Source organism: Acartia tonsa, chromosome 8 (genome assembly GCF_053477335.1).
Source record: "Acartia tonsa isolate MP-2025a chromosome 8, ASM5347733v1, whole genome shotgun sequence".
NCBI lineage: Eukaryota > Metazoa > Arthropoda > Copepoda > Calanoida > Acartiidae > Acartia > Acartia tonsa.
Genome location: NC_137267.1, coordinates 22,881,190 through 22,899,997, shown reverse-complemented (window position 1 = coordinate 22,899,997; position 18,808 = coordinate 22,881,190). Strand labels below are relative to the sequence as shown.

At 34.3% G+C, this 18,808-nt stretch overlaps 1 protein-coding gene across 2 annotated transcripts in view; it reads right to left on the bottom strand.

Moving 5' to 3' along the window:
* Positions 1-490: 490 nt before the first annotated feature.
* The window catches only part of LOC145326312 (uncharacterized), a 248,606-nt gene continuing 230,288 nt past the window's right edge, over positions 491-18,808 (bottom strand). For both annotated transcript variants that reach the window (XM_080169598.1, XM_080169599.1), the window contains 13 exons: positions 17,859-18,017; positions 16,968-17,004; positions 15,762-15,847; positions 10,396-10,477; positions 9,765-9,856; positions 9,318-9,355; positions 8,993-9,070; positions 8,752-8,820; positions 8,075-8,164; positions 7,643-7,828; positions 6,968-7,308; positions 2,587-6,057; positions 491-2,291 (listed from right to left, as the gene is read on the bottom strand). In XM_080169598.1, the coding sequence (XP_080025724.1) occupies positions 2,137-2,291; positions 2,587-6,057; positions 6,968-7,308; positions 7,643-7,828; positions 8,075-8,164; positions 8,752-8,820; positions 8,993-9,070; positions 9,318-9,355; positions 9,765-9,856; positions 10,396-10,477; positions 15,762-15,847; positions 16,968-17,004; positions 17,859-18,017 (4,884 nt within the window). In that variant the 3' untranslated portion in view covers positions 491-2,136. The remainder of the gene's footprint in view (positions 2,292-2,586; positions 6,058-6,967; positions 7,309-7,642; positions 7,829-8,074; positions 8,165-8,751; positions 8,821-8,992; positions 9,071-9,317; positions 9,356-9,764; positions 9,857-10,395; positions 10,478-15,761; positions 15,848-16,967; positions 17,005-17,858; positions 18,018-18,808) is intronic.

The window sequence follows — 18,808 nt, the reverse complement described above, 5'->3', positions numbered from 1 at the left end:
TGGCCTACCTTTGATCAACTAAAATACATGCTGGCTAATAAATTTTTTTATAGGCATTATAAAGAGCTTCGTACCTACTTCTAAGAAATTATAAACCATAAACGTAGTCAATTTTAGTTTATTGGTCCATTGATGTTAATTAATTTTGATTTTTCAATGATTATTATCAGGTGGGAGGAGAGTTTTATAATAACGTTTTCTTATTCGTTTGCTTAACATCTTTGGGGACTTTTATTAGATTTTTGATAGTTGGTTCGTTAAGTCGAGTGATTAAACGTTGAAAACACTAATTGTAATCTAAAGAAGTATTATTTTGTGTATCATTATCGAGGATGTTAATCATTTTACTGCCCATTGTCTTATCCCTTTAGATCCCTGATTTATTATATAATTTTCCTAGATGTTAGCAAAGCATTGAATAAAATAATTAATTAATAAATTCCATCTTAAATTTGTTAAATTAATTAAAAGTAATGAATTAAAACATTAATACAGCTATCCACATTTATTGGGTAAATATTCATTACATAAATATAAATAAATAAATAAATAATTAAATAAATAAATAAATAGGGATTCAATCTTTACTAATCAAAATTTAGAATATCTGTTGTCTCCTTTGCTATGAAAATCTAAAGTTTGATTAATCAGATTTGCAGTTATGGCAGCTTAAAGTCTTATTACAGTTGCGGACGTGAAATCAACTTTTTATTAATTGAAATACAACCTAAAATTACTATTAATCATTATCTTCAAGTTTTACGAATAGAATATTAATTTCAGATTATAATTTCAACATAATGAAGTTGTTTTAGCAATCCTAACTGCATTACATTATTATTTTTGTTATTAAATGCCCTCTTTTTTTAATTTTTATGATTTACAGTTTTTGTAGCACACTGATAGAGGTCAAGTTAAGGAGTTTTTTTGACATAATTTTAAATACTTTTGTATTTATGTTACTATTATTAGTTTTCTCTGTTTATTGCTTTATAAAAGTCTCAAAAAATGCCCAAAATTTGGTTGCTTGATGGATAAACTCTATAGGTTAGAATTTTTAAATAGTCTTAAATTTTATATTTTTGGCTATAATTTGATGAAAAAGTTTGAGCTAATTTGCTACAGAGGTTTCAATTATTTAGGACAAGTCTATTATAATAAGAAGGAAGCCAGTCTTATATAAAAATATTTACAGAATTCAATTAATATAGCTGACAGGGGAATTAAAAGATACATAAAATAAGGATAATAAAAAGGAAAAAAAATATTTTAAACTAAAGGAATAAAAATCATTTAAAAATTTTGTCTCATTTTTATAACATTTAGGTTACTTGCTAATTTTCTTAGTTAATTTAGAACTAGATTTTGTAGTTTGGCAAGTTTAAAAAAACTGTATATTTTTTGTATAAATGCCAACTACTTTTGTTTTACAAGTTGATATATTTTTTTTTTTTAAGTACATATATCAAATATGTGTATGTATAGATACATTTGAAATATGCATTGCACATGTACACATATTTATACATACATGTCTAAGGGCTTCAACATTTTTTTTTACACATATCTTTCATCCACTTTAAAATTAAACTCATGACAGTTTGGGGGCATTGTTCATGGAATTTGGGGGGAGCATTGGGTTGGAGGAGAATGCGCGTTTTTCGCGCTTCCAGAGAGATCACAGCAAGTTCAGAGCGCATCAAAATTTATACACACACAAAAAAATTCACATATGCTGAAGACTCAGAATTATGATTTTCTAAAACATCATACACTGAAAGAATTTTGGTTAGGGAAAGGGTGGGTTGGGGGTGGGGGGGGGGGGGGATAAGGAAGTTTTTGTTTGAAGGTTGAGTGTTTTGATGTTATAACATTTTGGTTCATTTAAATGTGTGCGTGTATGTATGTTTTTTTTCGCTCCACAAATGCATATCATGGCATCTTTTATATGCTCAGCTTAAAACACAAATTTATGGAAGAAAATTGACTTCGTTGTTATTAGCTTTCATAGGCTTATTAGATTATTTCCAACTAGATGTCTTTTTGTTACTAGATATATCAAGTTTTTATCACAATATTTCTAGCTTTGTTGTTTGGAAATGAGGACTAATCATAGCCAGATATAGAAAGGCTGATTTAAGCCTCGCAGGAAGGACCGAGGAAGGGCCAGTTGCAGGCAGAGATGGAGTCATCATATTGTCTGACAGCCATGGCAACAGGACAGGGGAAGATGTGCAGAGTAAACTTCTCAATCCACTTGTCCCAATAGCATTCATAAAATTGATGACAGTCTGAAAATAGAAAAAAAATATTACTTTTCCTATAAAGTACTACTAGTATTGGAGGACTGGGAAGGATAGAAAAAAAGCTTAAAACCCCCTAGAGATATTAGAAAGCTTCAACCAATTTGAGCCAGTATTTTCCGAGAACTTAAGCTTTATAAAAGAAACACAAAATGCAATTTATTGATTTATACATATATAAATTCCATACGTCTTCGATAAAAATATAAACAATCTGGTAAAGGATCTTTTAGTAAGTAAACACTTAAGTTAAAGAGTAGCTTCGCAACTAAGGGCTTTTTACCTGTGGGATGTCTGAAGAGACCGGGTCTCTCACAAACTTCAGGGCCCAAAGTCTCATTGAATGTTCTGAATCCTCCAGGTCCAAACTTCTCCCAGATGCCAAGATCCCAGTTGTTGACCTCGCCGTCGTTGTTATTGTTGTGGTGGCTGTTGGTGCCCTTGGTGAACTTACCGAGCACAGCTGGCTTGGGCACCACTGGTCTGGTGACAGATGTAAAGGTAGCCAGCTCTTTGCCAGTTCTGATCTCATTGTCTCTGCTGGCTTGCGCAAATCTGTTGCCTCCATTGGAGAATCCATTGAAGTCGTTGCTGTTTCCATTGAATCTTGAGGGGCTTCTGCTGCTGGTGGTTGGTCCATTTCCAGCGCCATTTCCCCCAAATCTGTTTCCATTAGATCCTCCAAAGCCATTGTTGCCAGCAGAACCTCCATTTCCTCTTGAGCCACCAAATCCATTGTTACCTCTATTGCCTCCAAAACCATTGTTTCCTGGAGCTCCTCTATTACCACCAGGTCCTCCAAATCCATTGTTTCCAGCAGGGCCTCTGAATCCATTGTTACCAGCAGGGCCTCCAAATCCATTGTTTCCTGGAGCACCTCTGTTTCCACCGGGTCCACCAAATCCATTATTTCCTTGGGCACCTCTATTTCCACCAGGTCCTCCAAATCCATTATTTCCAGCAGGGCCTCTAAAGCCATTGTTGGCAGGAGCTCCTCTGTTTCCATTGGATCCAAATCCATTGTTTCCATTTCCTTGCGGTCTTCTGCCTGCTCCGGCTCCAAAAGCATTGCTTCCTGGTCTTCTGTCACCATTGTCAATAGCATTGCCACTGGAGAGGAAGAAAGATTCCTCAGCAGGATCACGATTGCCAGCTCCAGGTCTGTTAAGGCTATTTCCAGTGTTGCCATTGTTACCACCAAAAGCTCTATTACCTCTAGGTTCCTGACCAGCCGGAGAAAAGGCAGTAAATGCTTTCTTTCCATTTCTGTTTTCGTGAGCGGCTCCTCCATAGCTGGGCAGTTCTTCTTCATAAGTTGGGTAGCTGGGCAGATGACCTGGCTTGTTATCAATATCAATGGCATTGAGAGAAGAGAACGGTCCATTTGACAAAGTTGCAGATGAGAATCCACTTGTGACAACTGAAGCAACTTCAGGCTTAGATCCATGGGGTCCCTTGGGATACTTGAGAGGATTGCTGGGAACAGGGTAGTCATAGCCAGGCTTGTCAGTTGGTGATCCAAAATCAACAAATGGCTTGAGAGTGGTTGGTGAGTAGGCAGGTTTGGCAGGAGCATAGGTTGGTTTTGGGGGTGGAGCAGCATAGGTAGGCTTGGGTGGAGGTGGAGCATAGGTGGGTTTGGGAGGAGCAGGAGCATAACTAGGTTGAGGAGCAGGGGCATAAGATGCAACTGGTCTGGAAGGATACTCAAGTGGATTAGCAGGGGCAGGATATTCATAACCAACGGACGCACTTGGGGCTCCATACTTTGCTGGTGATGGTACATAAGGAGCTGGGGTAATCTTGGGGGCAGCTGTTGAGCCATAGACTGGCGAGAAGGGAGTTGTTGGATTGTAGGCAGCAGTGACACTGGTATGTAGAGCAGGTACGGGGGTTGTTGGATAAGCCTTAGGTGTGGTTGGTCTATATGGAGGAACATAAGGAGTAGTAGGTGGTCTATGCTTGGGTGTTGTAGGGTATTGAAGGGGATTACTTGGTACAGGGTATGCATATCCAGGCTTAGGTTTGGGAGCATCAATGCCCTTGAATCCTCCATAGCTGATCTCAGGTCTGCTAGGTTTCCCATAGCTGGGCTGCTGATATTTAGGCTGTCTAACAGGTGGTTCTGGTTCATAGGCTGCAGGCTTGAATCCTCCATAGGAAATCTCGGGTGGAGTAGGCAGGTCTTTGCCAGGATATTGGGGCCAGTTGTCAGGAAGAGTGGCAGGGTGTCCAGAATTACCATAGGAAGGAAGTTCAGACTCATAGCTGGACAATTCAGGACCATGGGGAACACCGTAACCTTGCTCAATAGGTTGAACTGTGACAGGTGCATAAGTTGTTGCAATGACAGGTGCCAGGGGAATTCCATATTCTTCAGCAGGTTCTTCAATAGGAGCATAAGTTTCAACAGGCTCATGATAGGCTGGAGCAGGGGATGGGCTGCCAAAATGGACAAAAGGCTTGGGTGTGGGAGAGTTATACCTTGGTGGCTCAGGGGCAATTGTTGGTCCATAGGCAGGAAGTGGCTCATATGCTTCCTCAACTGGGGCAAGTGGAACGCCATAATCTTCTGCAGGTGCAACAGGTTCATAGGTAGACACAACAGGAGCAGCAGGAAGACCATATTCCTCTGCAGGAGCTACAGGTACACCATATTCCTCAGCTGGCTCATAGTTGTATTCAGGAGCATAATTATAGGAAGGTAGGGGAGGAGCAGGTGCAGGCTCTGGAGTGTAGCTGTAGGCAGGAGCAGGTGCATAGGAAGGCTTTGGAGAAGGAGCATAAGAGGGTTTGGGAGCTGGAGCATATGCAGGCTCAGGAGCGTAAGATGGTTGAGGAGCAGGGGCATAGGATGGTTTAGGTGTTGGAGCAGGTGCAGGAGCATAAGATGGGCTAGGCTTGCCATAAGAAGGAGATGGATTACCAAAGTTGACAAAAGGCTTGAGAGTAGGTCCAGCAGGAGCAATTGTGGTTGGACCATAACCAGGCAGAGGTTCATAACTATCCTCAACAGGAGCATAAGGTACACCATATTCTTCAGCAGGCTGCTCAACAGGTTCATAGTTGGTCTGGACTGGAGCATGAGGTAGGCCATAATCTTCAGCGGGGGCAGCAATAGGTCCATAGGTTGTGGTGACAGGGGGAGAATAAGATGTTGTCACAACAGGTCTTGGTGTTGTTACAATTGGTGAGTAGGTAGAAGAGATGAAAGGTCTGTAGACCTTAGCAGGTTCGGTGTATTCATACTTGCTGGGATTGTAGGTTGTGCTAATTCCATTGCCGTAGGCTGGTAGAGGTGATCCGAATGTGGTAGAAATAGGATTATATGTTGTGCTGACTACTGGTGTTACAGGAGCCAAAGTGGTTGAACCTCCATAGGCTGGGATGTTGGGGGTAATATGGGGCTCAGGCTTTAGACCCAGCTCGCCCTGGTTGGACACAGAAATTCCGTGGACAAATGGAGTTCCAGGTACGGGATAGTTGTAGCCAACAGTGGGTGCCTGTGGGGGTGCAGCTGTGGTGTAGGTAGGCGATGGTGGTGGGGGCCTTGCTGTTGTGTAGGTTGGCTGTGGCCTAGCTGTTGTATAAGTGGGCTGTGGTCTGGCGGTTGTGTAGGTAGGCTGTGGTCTGTAGGCAGGCTGGGGGCTGGGTGGGGCAGGGTTGTAACCAGTGTTGTAGGTATCTGATCCAGCGCCAATAGGTCCAAGACCGTCTCCAACCTCGATACCGTGCTCAGTAATATGTCCAGAACCTGAAATAAAATAGATATAATCCAATGCTTTTTCTAAATTTTATACCCAAATTTTTCTATTTTTTGGCTTAGTGTCTAACCAATTATTCAACTAAACTTTACTTTTGCCCATCCCTAACACACTTCTCATTCTAAAAAATTACATCCATGTTTCTTAAATCTGTTGCATACAAATGCAGTTGAAATGATCAATTTAAACTTCAAAGACAAAATCAAACACCCATAAAAAGGTGGAGAAAAAAGGACAAGGTTTTTTTATAAAAAGATCAATCATATTTTATCATCACATTTTTGTTAACTGTGCACTTTTTAAAGTTAAAAGGTGTTAGCATAGAATAGTATTTTATATAGAATGAAACGAGGTATATTGTATTTTAGTAAGACTTTCAAATATATATACCTATATCTTTTATTTAATTTCGATTTAAGCCTTGATCGTGTGTCATTACATTAGATTATTTGAAAAACATCTTAGAGTTGATATTAAAAAGAAAATTTTGCGTGATGTATATAAATTATCTAGGTATGAATATTGAATATATCTAAAATAAGTATATAATCAATTATTTATCTAATAATCAGAGAAACTTATTTTACATTTAAAGTACAAGCACAAAAACCTTATCTAAATATTTTTAAAAATAAGGATATTACTTTTTTTTTACCTTTGCATAACACCTGCGGGACCTATAATTGCAGGGATTAACCCTGGAGGGCTACAGTGCACCTAATATACCCAACCTTTCCTGACCCTAATTAAAAAATACACAGCAAAAAGTTCCAGCCCCCATTTCCAATTTTAAATTACTTCATTGGTGAGTATCTGTGCTTGACAATTTTGTTTAAGGGAAACTGCCAACCTACCATAACAAACTGGTATACCTACTTTTTACATTATCCTGCTTATTACCTGTAATAGTAAGAACAGGGGAGTAGCAATTTTCACATCCTTCGCTGACAACTTGTCCAGCAACAGGCAGAGTATTAGCTGGAGCGGCGGCCGGTTGTCTCAATCCAGCACCGCCAGCAGGACGGCGGGCGCCGCCAGGTCTGCGACCTCCATTACCGTTTCCAGCACCGCCAAATCCGCCGTTGCCGCCGAATCCACCAGGTCTGCGGGATCCTTGGCTGGCAACAGCCGCAGCAGCCGCGGGATCAATGGCGTATTCTCCTTGGTTAGCGCAGGATGACACGAGCCATGGCCAGTCACAACGCAGGTTAACCTCGTCGAAAGCAAGACCAAATGGACATCTAAAGTAAGAACAAAATTAATTTTCATTAAATCTTTTAAATATGAAACAAGAGAAAAAGTTAGATAATGATCTGAGAAAAAAAATAAATTCGAAAAAAAATTGTCAAGACACGCTAAATTTCCTTTAAAGAAACACACAAATATCCTACATGGCAGACAATCATTGCATCAGTTATTAGGTTATGTCGATAAACTACTAAAAAATGGATTTTTCTAAGTTGAAAATTTGTTTCTAGCTTTTTAAAACTGTTATTTTGGCTATAATACTTATCGGGCAAAAGGAAAAAAACGCACAAAATCTTCAAAAAAAAAAAAAGAAGAAAAAGATCCTACCTGAATTCATAATGAGTATATGTTCCATCTCCCAGGTGATCTCTGCAGGCAAAGAACCAGCGACAATTCTCTGGGTCAACGAAAAATCCTTCACCGGGGCAAACATAATCGTTCTTGGGAATAGGGAAGATTTCTGAGCTACCGTCGCATGGGGTTGCCTGGGATGGCCACACACATACCTCCCATCTAAAGAAGTAAATTTGGTTAATTTCTATCAAGACTAAATGAATCATAGAAGAATTAATTTTTAGGTATGAATAAAAAACGGACAAATATATATATTATATAGCGTAGATAAATAGATATACAAATTTATAGATTGTATATAAATAGAAAGACATATAGCTAGATATGATAGATATATGGTGTATTCCATTAACAGAAAAATAAATAAACAGACAGACAGATAGACATTATCATCTATGTATGTACCTGTCATCGAAGACAAGACCAGTAGGGCAGCCATATTCGAAGATGGTATAATCGTTCTCATACTGGTTAAACTTCACACAACGGTAGAATCTAAAATAAAATAGTTATAAATATGAATGTTTTTTTTCGAGGCTGTTTAAGCATTGCCTTCTGTAGGTCTTTAAAGTTTCAACATTCAGTTCTATTTATTTCTCTCTTTCTAGAACACCCTAGAAAAATCTAGAATATTATCTAGTATTATTCTGAAAAATTCTTATACAGTTATGAAGCCAAACCTTATGCAAAATGTTAAAACGATGTCTATTATGTTCTCGAAAATTCTAGAAACAATAGAATACACTAGAACGTTATAGAACAATATACAAATAAAATCACCTATAACTATATTCTTGAGGTTTTATACACTATACAGAAAATTTTATAATTTTATTTCAATAATAGCATTCTAGGACAATCTAGAATATTCTAGAACAATAATCTGGATGTCTATATTAGCCTTGTCTAGAGAATTCTAGAACTTTTTAGAACACAAGAACAGTCTAGAATAATCTAGAACATTTTATAAAGAAACTAACCTAGAAAAATCTTCTGGATGTCTAAAGTAGCCTTGTCCAGAGAATTCTAGAATATCTTAGAACGATCTAGAATATTGTAGAACAATGTATAAATAAACTAACCTAGAACAATCTTCTGGATGTCTATAATATCCTTGTCTGGAACATTCCAGAACTGTCTCAGAATTCTCCCTGAAGATAAAAATAAATTATTTTGCTACGAAACTGGTTCTAAACCATAAGAAAAAACTATATCTCGCATATGGGTTAAAAATTTTGTAAATATAAAAAAATTCACGCAATCTTTTTTAAACAAGTAATATAAAATTAAAAAAAAAACCCGGAAAATTTTAAATAAAAATACCTAATAGATTGAATTTCTCCTTCTCTGTCGACAATTCTAACAATTCTGAATGGGGAAACACGGAGTCCGTTAGCCTGTTGGTCAGTAATAATCATTTAGATTTTTTTTGAATTTCCACATAAAGTTAGCAATTTAATTCCATAAGTATTAAGGCCATGTAAGGGTTTTAATACCATTGAAAAGATTACGTTGTACATTTTAAGAAATCTCATATAGATCCAGGTAAGGTTTAGGTAATTTTATTTTTTTTATGCTTCGAATTTTGAGACCCTAGATGCTAGAGGCACAGCTACTAGTATTAATTAAATGATTATTATTTTCCTGTGAAATTGGAATAGCATTGCTGGCGGTAGCCAAAAGATCCTAAAAAACAAATGATGATTTGCTATTACCAAGCAGTGAAGTTATTTTTGAATATTTAAAGCTAAATATCGTCAGAAAATTCTGCCCAGATTGGGTTGTAGTTTTCAGAAAGGCTTTACAAATATCTGTGGTTTTAGGCTATTTTCTTTACAAGATATGCTTTTCAGTTAAATTGATAATTTAATCTTAAGAAAACTATAATTTAAAATTGTTTTGTTTTATCAAAAAGAAAAGTTACAATATTAAAGAAAGCAAATTGGATATAAAAGATATGAGGTAAGTGTAGTTTTATTTCAATTTTTTCTTTAGTTTTCGAAAAAAAAAAGCTTTTAACAGTTTGATGTAAACGTCCATATTCTAAAAAGAGAAGATACTCTACTAGTCTTATTGTTCTGTTCGTAATGCTAACCTGCTCCAAGCTGGTAACAATGAGCTGTCTTGGTTTTCTGTCGAGGCTGGTCAGCACACTGTGAACTGTTGTTAACAGGGAAGCACGGCCCTAGTAGTCGACATATTTTTCATAACAATATATTTTTTCGTTTATATTAAATAAAGATTAACATAGTTTTTAGCTATATACCAACTAAACCCATCCTATTAAGTAAAGTAGTAATTTAATTTTTTTAGTCTGTGGCTTAAAAATTCGGTAAACTCTGATATTTATTTTAGTACTCAATTTCATGAAAGCTATACATAGGTCTGTGGTGTTGGTTTTACGCTTATCATTGTTTTGATTTAAGTCACAGGGTGTGCTTAGATTATTTTTTTTCTGGTTTCCTATCCCTTAAAATACAGACGTTGGGCTTTTTATTACACAAAATTTTATAATAACGTTTTCTCTTTTATTGTCTTAACAGCTTTGGGGACTTTATTGACCTTTAAATGGTTGGTTCATTAAGATGACTGTCAAACGTTTCAACCACTAATTATAATCTACTGAAAGGTTAATTTTGTGTTTCGTACAAAATTTTTGTCTTATCCATTTAGATCCCTGGCATGAACGCAAAGTTACTATGAAAAAAAATATGGTCCACTTTCCTTTCCACACACATCGTCCAGGTCATCAGCATCCAGACTCATCAACCCGATGCCGGCCATCTCGCGCAGCAGCACATACTTAGCCTGCAAATAATACCATTAATTGTTGCCTTATAACAAATTACCAGAATGTCTGTTTGTACCGAAGGATCTCGCTTACCGCTGAATCGATATAGTCCTCATTTACAGTTAACTTCTCATAAGTCCCTGGAAGGCTTATAACTATTTTAGGTAAGGGTACCACCAACCTCCCAAGAAAATAGCCAAAAATGAAAAAGAGCCGCCTGGCGGATATTTTTGGCAAACAGCTAAAACCAAAAAAAACACCTAGCGACGATTTTTTTGGTAAACAGCAGATTTTAATATATATAGATTGAAAAGAAAACATTTTACATGCCTCTAGAGGCCTCTAGATGCGTAGCCGCTAGATAATTGTATGAAGGGTTAATAAATTATTTGCGGCATTTTTAGACAGAGAAGTTTGTAAAACACGATTTTTAATTCTTGGGCTTAAAAACATTGTTTACTTTTATTCAATCTTTATGGGTTGGTACAAATTCTCAGTGTCCAAACTTTTGCACCAATAATCCTAATATATTATTGATATACCATCTTTTGTTTTGTTCCTAAAGATCACTGGAACAAAATATATTTGTTTGCTAATTGCTTATAAATTTTCAATTACTTATTCTTTAAAAATTTATACAAACTAACAAATTCTAAAATGTTAAAAATCTAAAATTTTCTATATATTTGAAATGAAATTGTTAAAATAACTAGAAATCAATTAAGCATATCTAAAAGTAACATATTTGATTCCTAATTAAAATTAATAGTACACATTAAACAAGAACTTTTATGTCCATATGCAGCGTATCAATAGCAAGCTAACATAAAAAAAACAGTAATGGTATGATGTTTAAAAGGCAATGTCTTTAATTGATAAAATTAGAAAATATTTGTAATTACAAATTTTCGACCATAATGTTAGGTTTTAATCCAGCGGATATTAATCGGTTTCGAAGCCATACTGAAAACAAATTATTTTTCAACCAATTTAATCAAAGTCCTTGACACGTTGAAATGAAATAGCGACAAATAAACTTTTCATGTAGGAAGTAATCTGGTATATATCTCACTTTCTATCCAAGATAGCTAGATATCTAGATGGTTAAAAGCTAGGAGCTTGGGTACACAATATTATGCTCTGTTTTCACTATTTGTTAAAACGAGTAGAATTTTCAGATAAACATCACTACTCTTCATATATTAACAATAGATTTTTCTTGTTTTTTTTCTCTCCAGAAAACACTAATTAAGTGATATTAAGTTCTTTAAATCTTTCATTTAATTTCTTATGTAATAATCATGTTTAATATGTTGATGTATTAAAAAAATTTGAGATATTTTTCCATTTAAAGACATATTTAGCATCATATCCATTCGATAACAATATATTTGATAGTCAGTCCGTCCCATACATCGGTAAGTGAGACTTTCAATATTTTGATGGAATTTAAAAACTTACGACGTATCAACAACAATAAATATGCTGTTAAATTATTACTGCTGCTTTTTTTGACCAAACCTAACCCAGAGTACAATATGCATTCTCTCTTATGTTGAATTATTCAGAAAATTGATACAAGCAATTACTCTATATGTAAATGTACATGTGTGTGTATGTTGTACAATACGAAATTAAAGGGATTGTGAATTTAACCAAACCTTTGACTGTGAAAGTAACAGGATATCTATGTGTGTCTGTCTCTCTTTGTGAAGGTGTGTGTAGCAAGGATCTCGGTAACCGCTGAACCGATATGGCTTTCCTTTGAATTGAAGCTTATCATAGGTCCAGAAAAGTTTTAGTACTATTAAACGGGGAAGGGAATCTCCAAACAAAGTCGCCCCTGGAAAAAATGCCTTCAATTTTTTTTCTACTTTTTCATATAATTCATATTGGTTCAACTTCCATGGCACTATCTCAATTTATTTTTAGTAAAGTAATGTTTTAAAAAATATTCTGGTTTCTAGTTGTAATCATTAGCAACGGACTTAATGTAGTCGCCAATAACAGACAAATTATCTATATATATTACGTCAATTTGATTTTACATTCAATTTTTAAATTTGCCATGCTCCCTTTATTTTCGATGTAGAGTAGTGTAATGTTTCAACTTTGAAAATTCATTCAATCATTTAACTTTGTGCTATAGTATCATAGTATATATCCAATAGCCTGACTTGAAACATTAACTTTTTTTTTTTAATTTGTCAAAAACTTGTATTAGTAGTGAAGCTACTCTATAATTTGAAATGCCCGTCTGTCTGTCCGTCTTAGTTCGGGGGAAACGTGATTTTCTCGGCTCCTATAAAAGATAAAAGGCTGAAATTTTTTGACTACATTCCCATTATTAAGAAGCACAATTAACTATAAAACATCAATGGCGGTCGGACCGCTTTTAGCAGGTTTTAGGCTATTTTTGTATTTTTTACATCTTTTATGTAATTTACTTTGGCTTTCATCATTATACAAAATATGTGTTTATTTTCTCTAATAAATATATTCTTGATTTTAATAAATACACTTTAAATCTATTTGTACATATTCCCATCCATGATTTTTTGTGCTTTGCTACTTATGGATGTTGTCATCCTTGTATAATTCTATCTTACCCTCGTTCATTCTGCACATTATAGGTAAGTCTATCGAGTCTCTTGGTTTTATTAGATTTTGAAATAATGGTTAAGGCTATTGGTTACAAAGTATATATTTCGAACCAGACTAGTTCAGTTTTGCTTCAAAAAAAAAAAGAATTGGGTAAGGATACTAATCCTAAATTAATGTTTTTAGTGAAATCAATTCTTAAATCATAGGTTAAGGGGTACTTGAAACAGTCATTTGGGATACAGAAAGATCTGTAAAATTATTGGTAAGGCTACTTGACACAAAAAAAACTGCTAAATGAACCAATCTAATGTTCAGTCTTGCTTAAAATTCAATTATGAAATTGCAATTTTTTGCTGTGAGTGAAAGATCCCCAGAGAATTAGGGAGAGGACAATGGAAGGTAATTTATTCTTCAAATACTTATACCTTGTAGTTGTCAGCTTTTAAAGGCAGAAATTACCATAGGAATTGAATTGAATTTATCGTTCATTGACCATTCTCTGAATCCCTGGAGATCCTTGAGTTGGATTATTGAGATGTTTAGATTTGCAAGTTCAGCAGAGGCTAACCTGTCACACTTTAACACTAGTATTATATCGACATTACAGCTGGTATGCTGTTATCATGTCAACACAGGAATTAATCAATTAAACCATTGAAAATTAACTGAACTTGGGTTACTAATGATACATCGACACAATACTTCCTGTTTTTTTTGTTTGTCCTTTAAGTTATAGCTAACCATTGAACCGATTGAGTTCTTCGTTTTAGGTTAGCTTTATATGGGTGCCAGGATGGTTTAAGGTCCTCTATTTCAGCTCCCTCCCTTCCTTACTGCTATGGGAGCAGCTGCAGAGAAAAAATTCTGATCCAATAACATTGTTTTTCTTAGTGCTTTCATTTCTCTAATTGGGATTTGCATATTCTTGTTTAAAATATTGCATTAATTTCGCTAAAATTGAATTACAGTAACCTTTCGTCCCTCTCTCTTTCACTGTCTTTTTTTCTCTTTTCTATCTGCCTCTCTCTCTTTATTTCTTTATCTCCTTCTGCCTGTGTTTTTCTCGCTCTCTTTCTCCCCAAAATCTAATTACCACCCCCCAAATCTGTCTGTTATAACCACCACCTTGTGATTTCAGATTTTTAAAAACTTGAATTTTAACCTTAATTGTTTTTTAATATCATCAAAAATCAGTACAAATATAACTGTTTTTTTACTGTTTTAATATTTTTGTTAAAAAATGCAAATAGTTAAAAAGTTTTGTAACCTCCATTGAATTATGACGTCAAAGATGGCTTGCCTTTGGGTACCTTAGGCCGTACGTCCTTACGTCAGTAGGAAAATGCTCTTTTTGGACTTACCGACGCAGTCTTTATAGATTCTACCCAGTTTCTCTCATGTATTTACTTGACAAGTAATATTATTGCTCCGCTAATAATGTTTACAATTGTCCTTTGTTTTTGTAAGACTGTACAGTATTATATGTATGAGTGTGTGTCTTATTTTTGACATATAACCATTCCCACCTTAAATAATAGAATTTATTAATGAACCAAAAGCCCAGTAACTTTTTGTCAATCAAATAAATAAAACTCTATTTTTAAATACAAAACTTACAAAGGCTTTTTTCTCAATAAGCCTAACCTTGCGGGGCTACACAGTACCAAATATAACCTAACCTGAACTAAATTAAGTAACAAACAAACGAAAAAACCTCCCATTTTTAAATATTTTTTTTTTCAAAAAAGGAGGTGGGGATTTCTGTGCTTAACAGTGTACGTTAAGGAAAAACGCATTTTATATAATAAACAATGATATCTAAGATTTGTGAAATTTCAGAAAAAAAATGATAAAAAAAGTAAAGCTTCGAGGGGATAATTTAAGTGTTCCTTTGAATTTTTAAACTGAATGTAAGTGAATATTTCATATATTAAGCATGTCTATAAGCCCTCTAGGAACAATGTATCTGTTGTTTAAATTCTTTATTTCCGAATATGGGCCTATTTAATAACTTATACATGGGTATTCATACAATGTATTAAAAAAAGATTAATTAGCTATAAATAAATGTCTGAAGGTATTGGAACACCAAAAGTAACGTGAATTATTAAAACAGCATTTTATTATAAATATAAGTATAATACCCCCCACCCACCCATATGAAAAATCCCCCTTTCCTACAATTACAAAGGTTTATTACGAATATTTCATATAATCAATCATAGAGGAGCAAATTTGTCTGATATTAAAGGCATCATTATTACCAATTATAAACATATGTTTACCATAAAATGCATTCTAATACTTTTATTAATCCAGGGACTTGTGTTGATCAATTTGATATTATTATTCCAATTTTGTGGAGTGTGACGTCATAAAAATACGTCAATAATCCAACTCTTTAAGGGTTTCCTTTCCCTCCTTTTTAGACGTATTTTTATGACGTCACAAAGGAAACCTCCCAGCACTTAATTTTAAGTAATTATTTGAGAATCTAAATTTTTTGTTTCATGATTTCATGATTCACTTCTACAAGAGATTCGATTGCTAATGAATATCTTTTTCAGTAGTTACTAATTTAAATGGTATGATTGAGATTTATTACTGTGAAATAATGAGTAGAACTGTTTAAAATATAAGTGAATATTCTTTCATTAGATATTTTTATATTTTTTTTATGAAGAAAAAATAATTCACCTTGATTTTTAAGCTGGTGTCATCATCAAAAGCAATCCATTTAGTGCCGAGATAAGCATATGGGCCAGTCAAATCTTCTTCACGCTCTGAATTTAAGGGAATAAGTGAATCATTTAAATTACGAGACGAGTGTTATACAGACAAAAGTAATAAACAAACTAATAGACAAACTGTGATAAAAATGACCAACAAATTAATATACAAACTAAAATACAACATAAAAGACAAATTAAAAATCGAAAGACAAATTAAAAATCAAAAGACAACTTGACAGACAAATGGAAAGACAATCTGACAAATAGACAGACAACCTGACAAAAAGACAGACAATCTGACAAATAGACAGACAACCTGACAAATAGACAAGCAATCTGACAAATAGACAGACAACCTGACAAAAAGACAAACAATCTGACAAATAGACAGACAACCTGACAAATAGACAGACAACCTGACAAATATACAGACAACCTGACAAAAAGACAGACAATCTGACAAATAGACAGACAATCTGACAAATATACAGACATTCTGACAAATAGACAGGCAATCTGACAAACATACAGACATTCTGACAAATAGACAGGCAATCTGACAAATATACAGACACTCTGACAAATAGACAGGAAATCTGACAAATAGACAGGCAATCTGGCAAATATACAGACAATCTGACAAATAGACAGGCAATCTGGCAAATATACAGACAATCTGACAAATAGACAGGCAATCTGACAAATATACAGACAATCTGACAAATCGACAGACAATCTGACAAATAGACAGGCAATCTGACAAATATACAGACAATCTGACAAATAGACAGACAATCTGACAAATATACAGACAATCTGACAAATAGACAGACAACCTGACAAAAAGACAGACAATCTGACAAATAGACAGGCAATCTGACAAATATACAGACAATCTTACAAATAGACAGACAACCTGACAAAAAGACAGACAACCTGAAAAAAAGACAGACAATCTGACAAATAGACAGGCAATCTGAAAAATAGACAGGCAATTTGACAAATATACAGACAATCTGACAAATATACAGGCAATCTGACAATAGACAGACAAACATAATAATTTTGTAGACAGACAAAACAATTGACTACATTCGAAATGTATTCGTAGAGTGTTAAGTAAAAAAGGATGGTAGATTATTTTTCTCTTTTATTTTTAAATGAAAATTACCTAGAGTCCAGTTGCCACGGCTCAGAAGTTGACAAACCTAAAAAATGAAAATATTGAACTATTGCTTTTTGCTACGCTTTTTAATAAAGATTTTTTGCTTGTTTTAACAACTATTATATAAGAAAGAATTGAAAATACATTTTCCTCAGTATCTTAAAGTATTTTTAGCACATTTAACGATTTATTTAAAACTCAGTAAGTGTTGACCAATTTTTGGATACAATTGTCGTTGTTATTTATTAACATGCATAAATTATTTGTGAACATAGGATGTTAGATTAATTATTATGTTAATCGTGTAAAAAGTGTATAATATATAATATAAAATTTGGATGGTGGCCAAAACTTGCGCATATACAGTTTTTTTCTATACATAGGTCATTTTGGTGTTTATATAAACTTACAAAAATAAAATTCGTGGGCTGAAATTTTAACTCGGACCTTAGAGCACTCACCACCACCAAAATTTTGTGTGTTAATTTCTTCTTTAGCTTCTTGGTTATGTACAATGAGTAATACAATATGGTAGTAAAAACCACGCAAATCTTCCATCACATTTTTTAACAAGAAGGTATGTTTCGGATTTTATTTTTTTTTATTTCTAGAATCCCAATAAATGATATTAGACTGATAAAAAGAAAACCTCAAAATTATTATTGTTAAATCTAAAAGACACCTTTGGCGACCAGTGTTTTTTTTTTTCATGTATAGGGGTGAGATACAAGCAACCATAAGCAAGTTTTTTCGGGATGGATAAAATACTCAAAAATACAGTTTTAGTGAATACTTAAATGCATTAAACTCATCAATAAAAAAAATCAATTTTATTTAGTCTAAATCAATGAAATTAAGAATATATTTGTTTTTTTTTGGCTAGAAAAAAGATTGTACCTTTTGATAGGTCATAGCAACGGGAGGACCTGTGACGGCGGAACCTGGCATATTTCTGGCGGGGTCGGCAAGGTTGAAGGCAGAGGCGAAGGCGGGCACGGTCATGATCAGCTTGTGGACGGGGGCGCCTAATCCTTGTACAACATCGATCAGGGCATCCTGGAAAAAAGTATATTGCAAAATTATTATTGGAAAATATTATTCAGTATGGCTACGATACCGATTTATATCCCCTCGATTAAAACCGGTTTTCTGCCTTGCCGAAAAATCAACTATTTTTTCGTATTACAAACAATTTTACACTAATAATACAATACAAATCATAAAATCAGTTTCAGTTTTGTTAGTCAGAGCCTTCAGTCCTTCGTTTGGTAACAAAACTGATTTTAATCATATAATTTTACATTTTGATATCCGCGGAAAGCTGTCTATAATACGATGCCGTAAGTAACTATTTTTGATAAAACACGGCTGTGTTATTAATTAATTGATGATTACATGAAAGGATAAATAATAATTATATCCACAATTAACATAGCAAAATATCATTTTTAAAATATTTAGGAAAATACCAATAAAGGTCTGTTTGGATTTTCGTAACAACATATCATTATTTTTTGTTTATTCTTTTTAATTTTTCAAAATTTCAAATCTATTAACAACCATAACAAGTATTACATTATTTTTCAGAGGCGGACAAATCGACGTACATATGCAAATACTTACAAAATAGCTTCGCCTTAAATAACTGAGTAATTTAATCTTAAGAATTAAATTTCACAGTAAGAATACCTTTCAAAGAAACATAGAAAATTATTCTAAATGTAAAAGTAGCTGTAAGTCTAGTCAAAACAGTCATTGCCATGCCATGCCAAGTTATTTATCTCATCGTATTAAAGACAGCATACTGTGAATATTGAAATAAAAAAAATAATTAGATAATAGCCTAG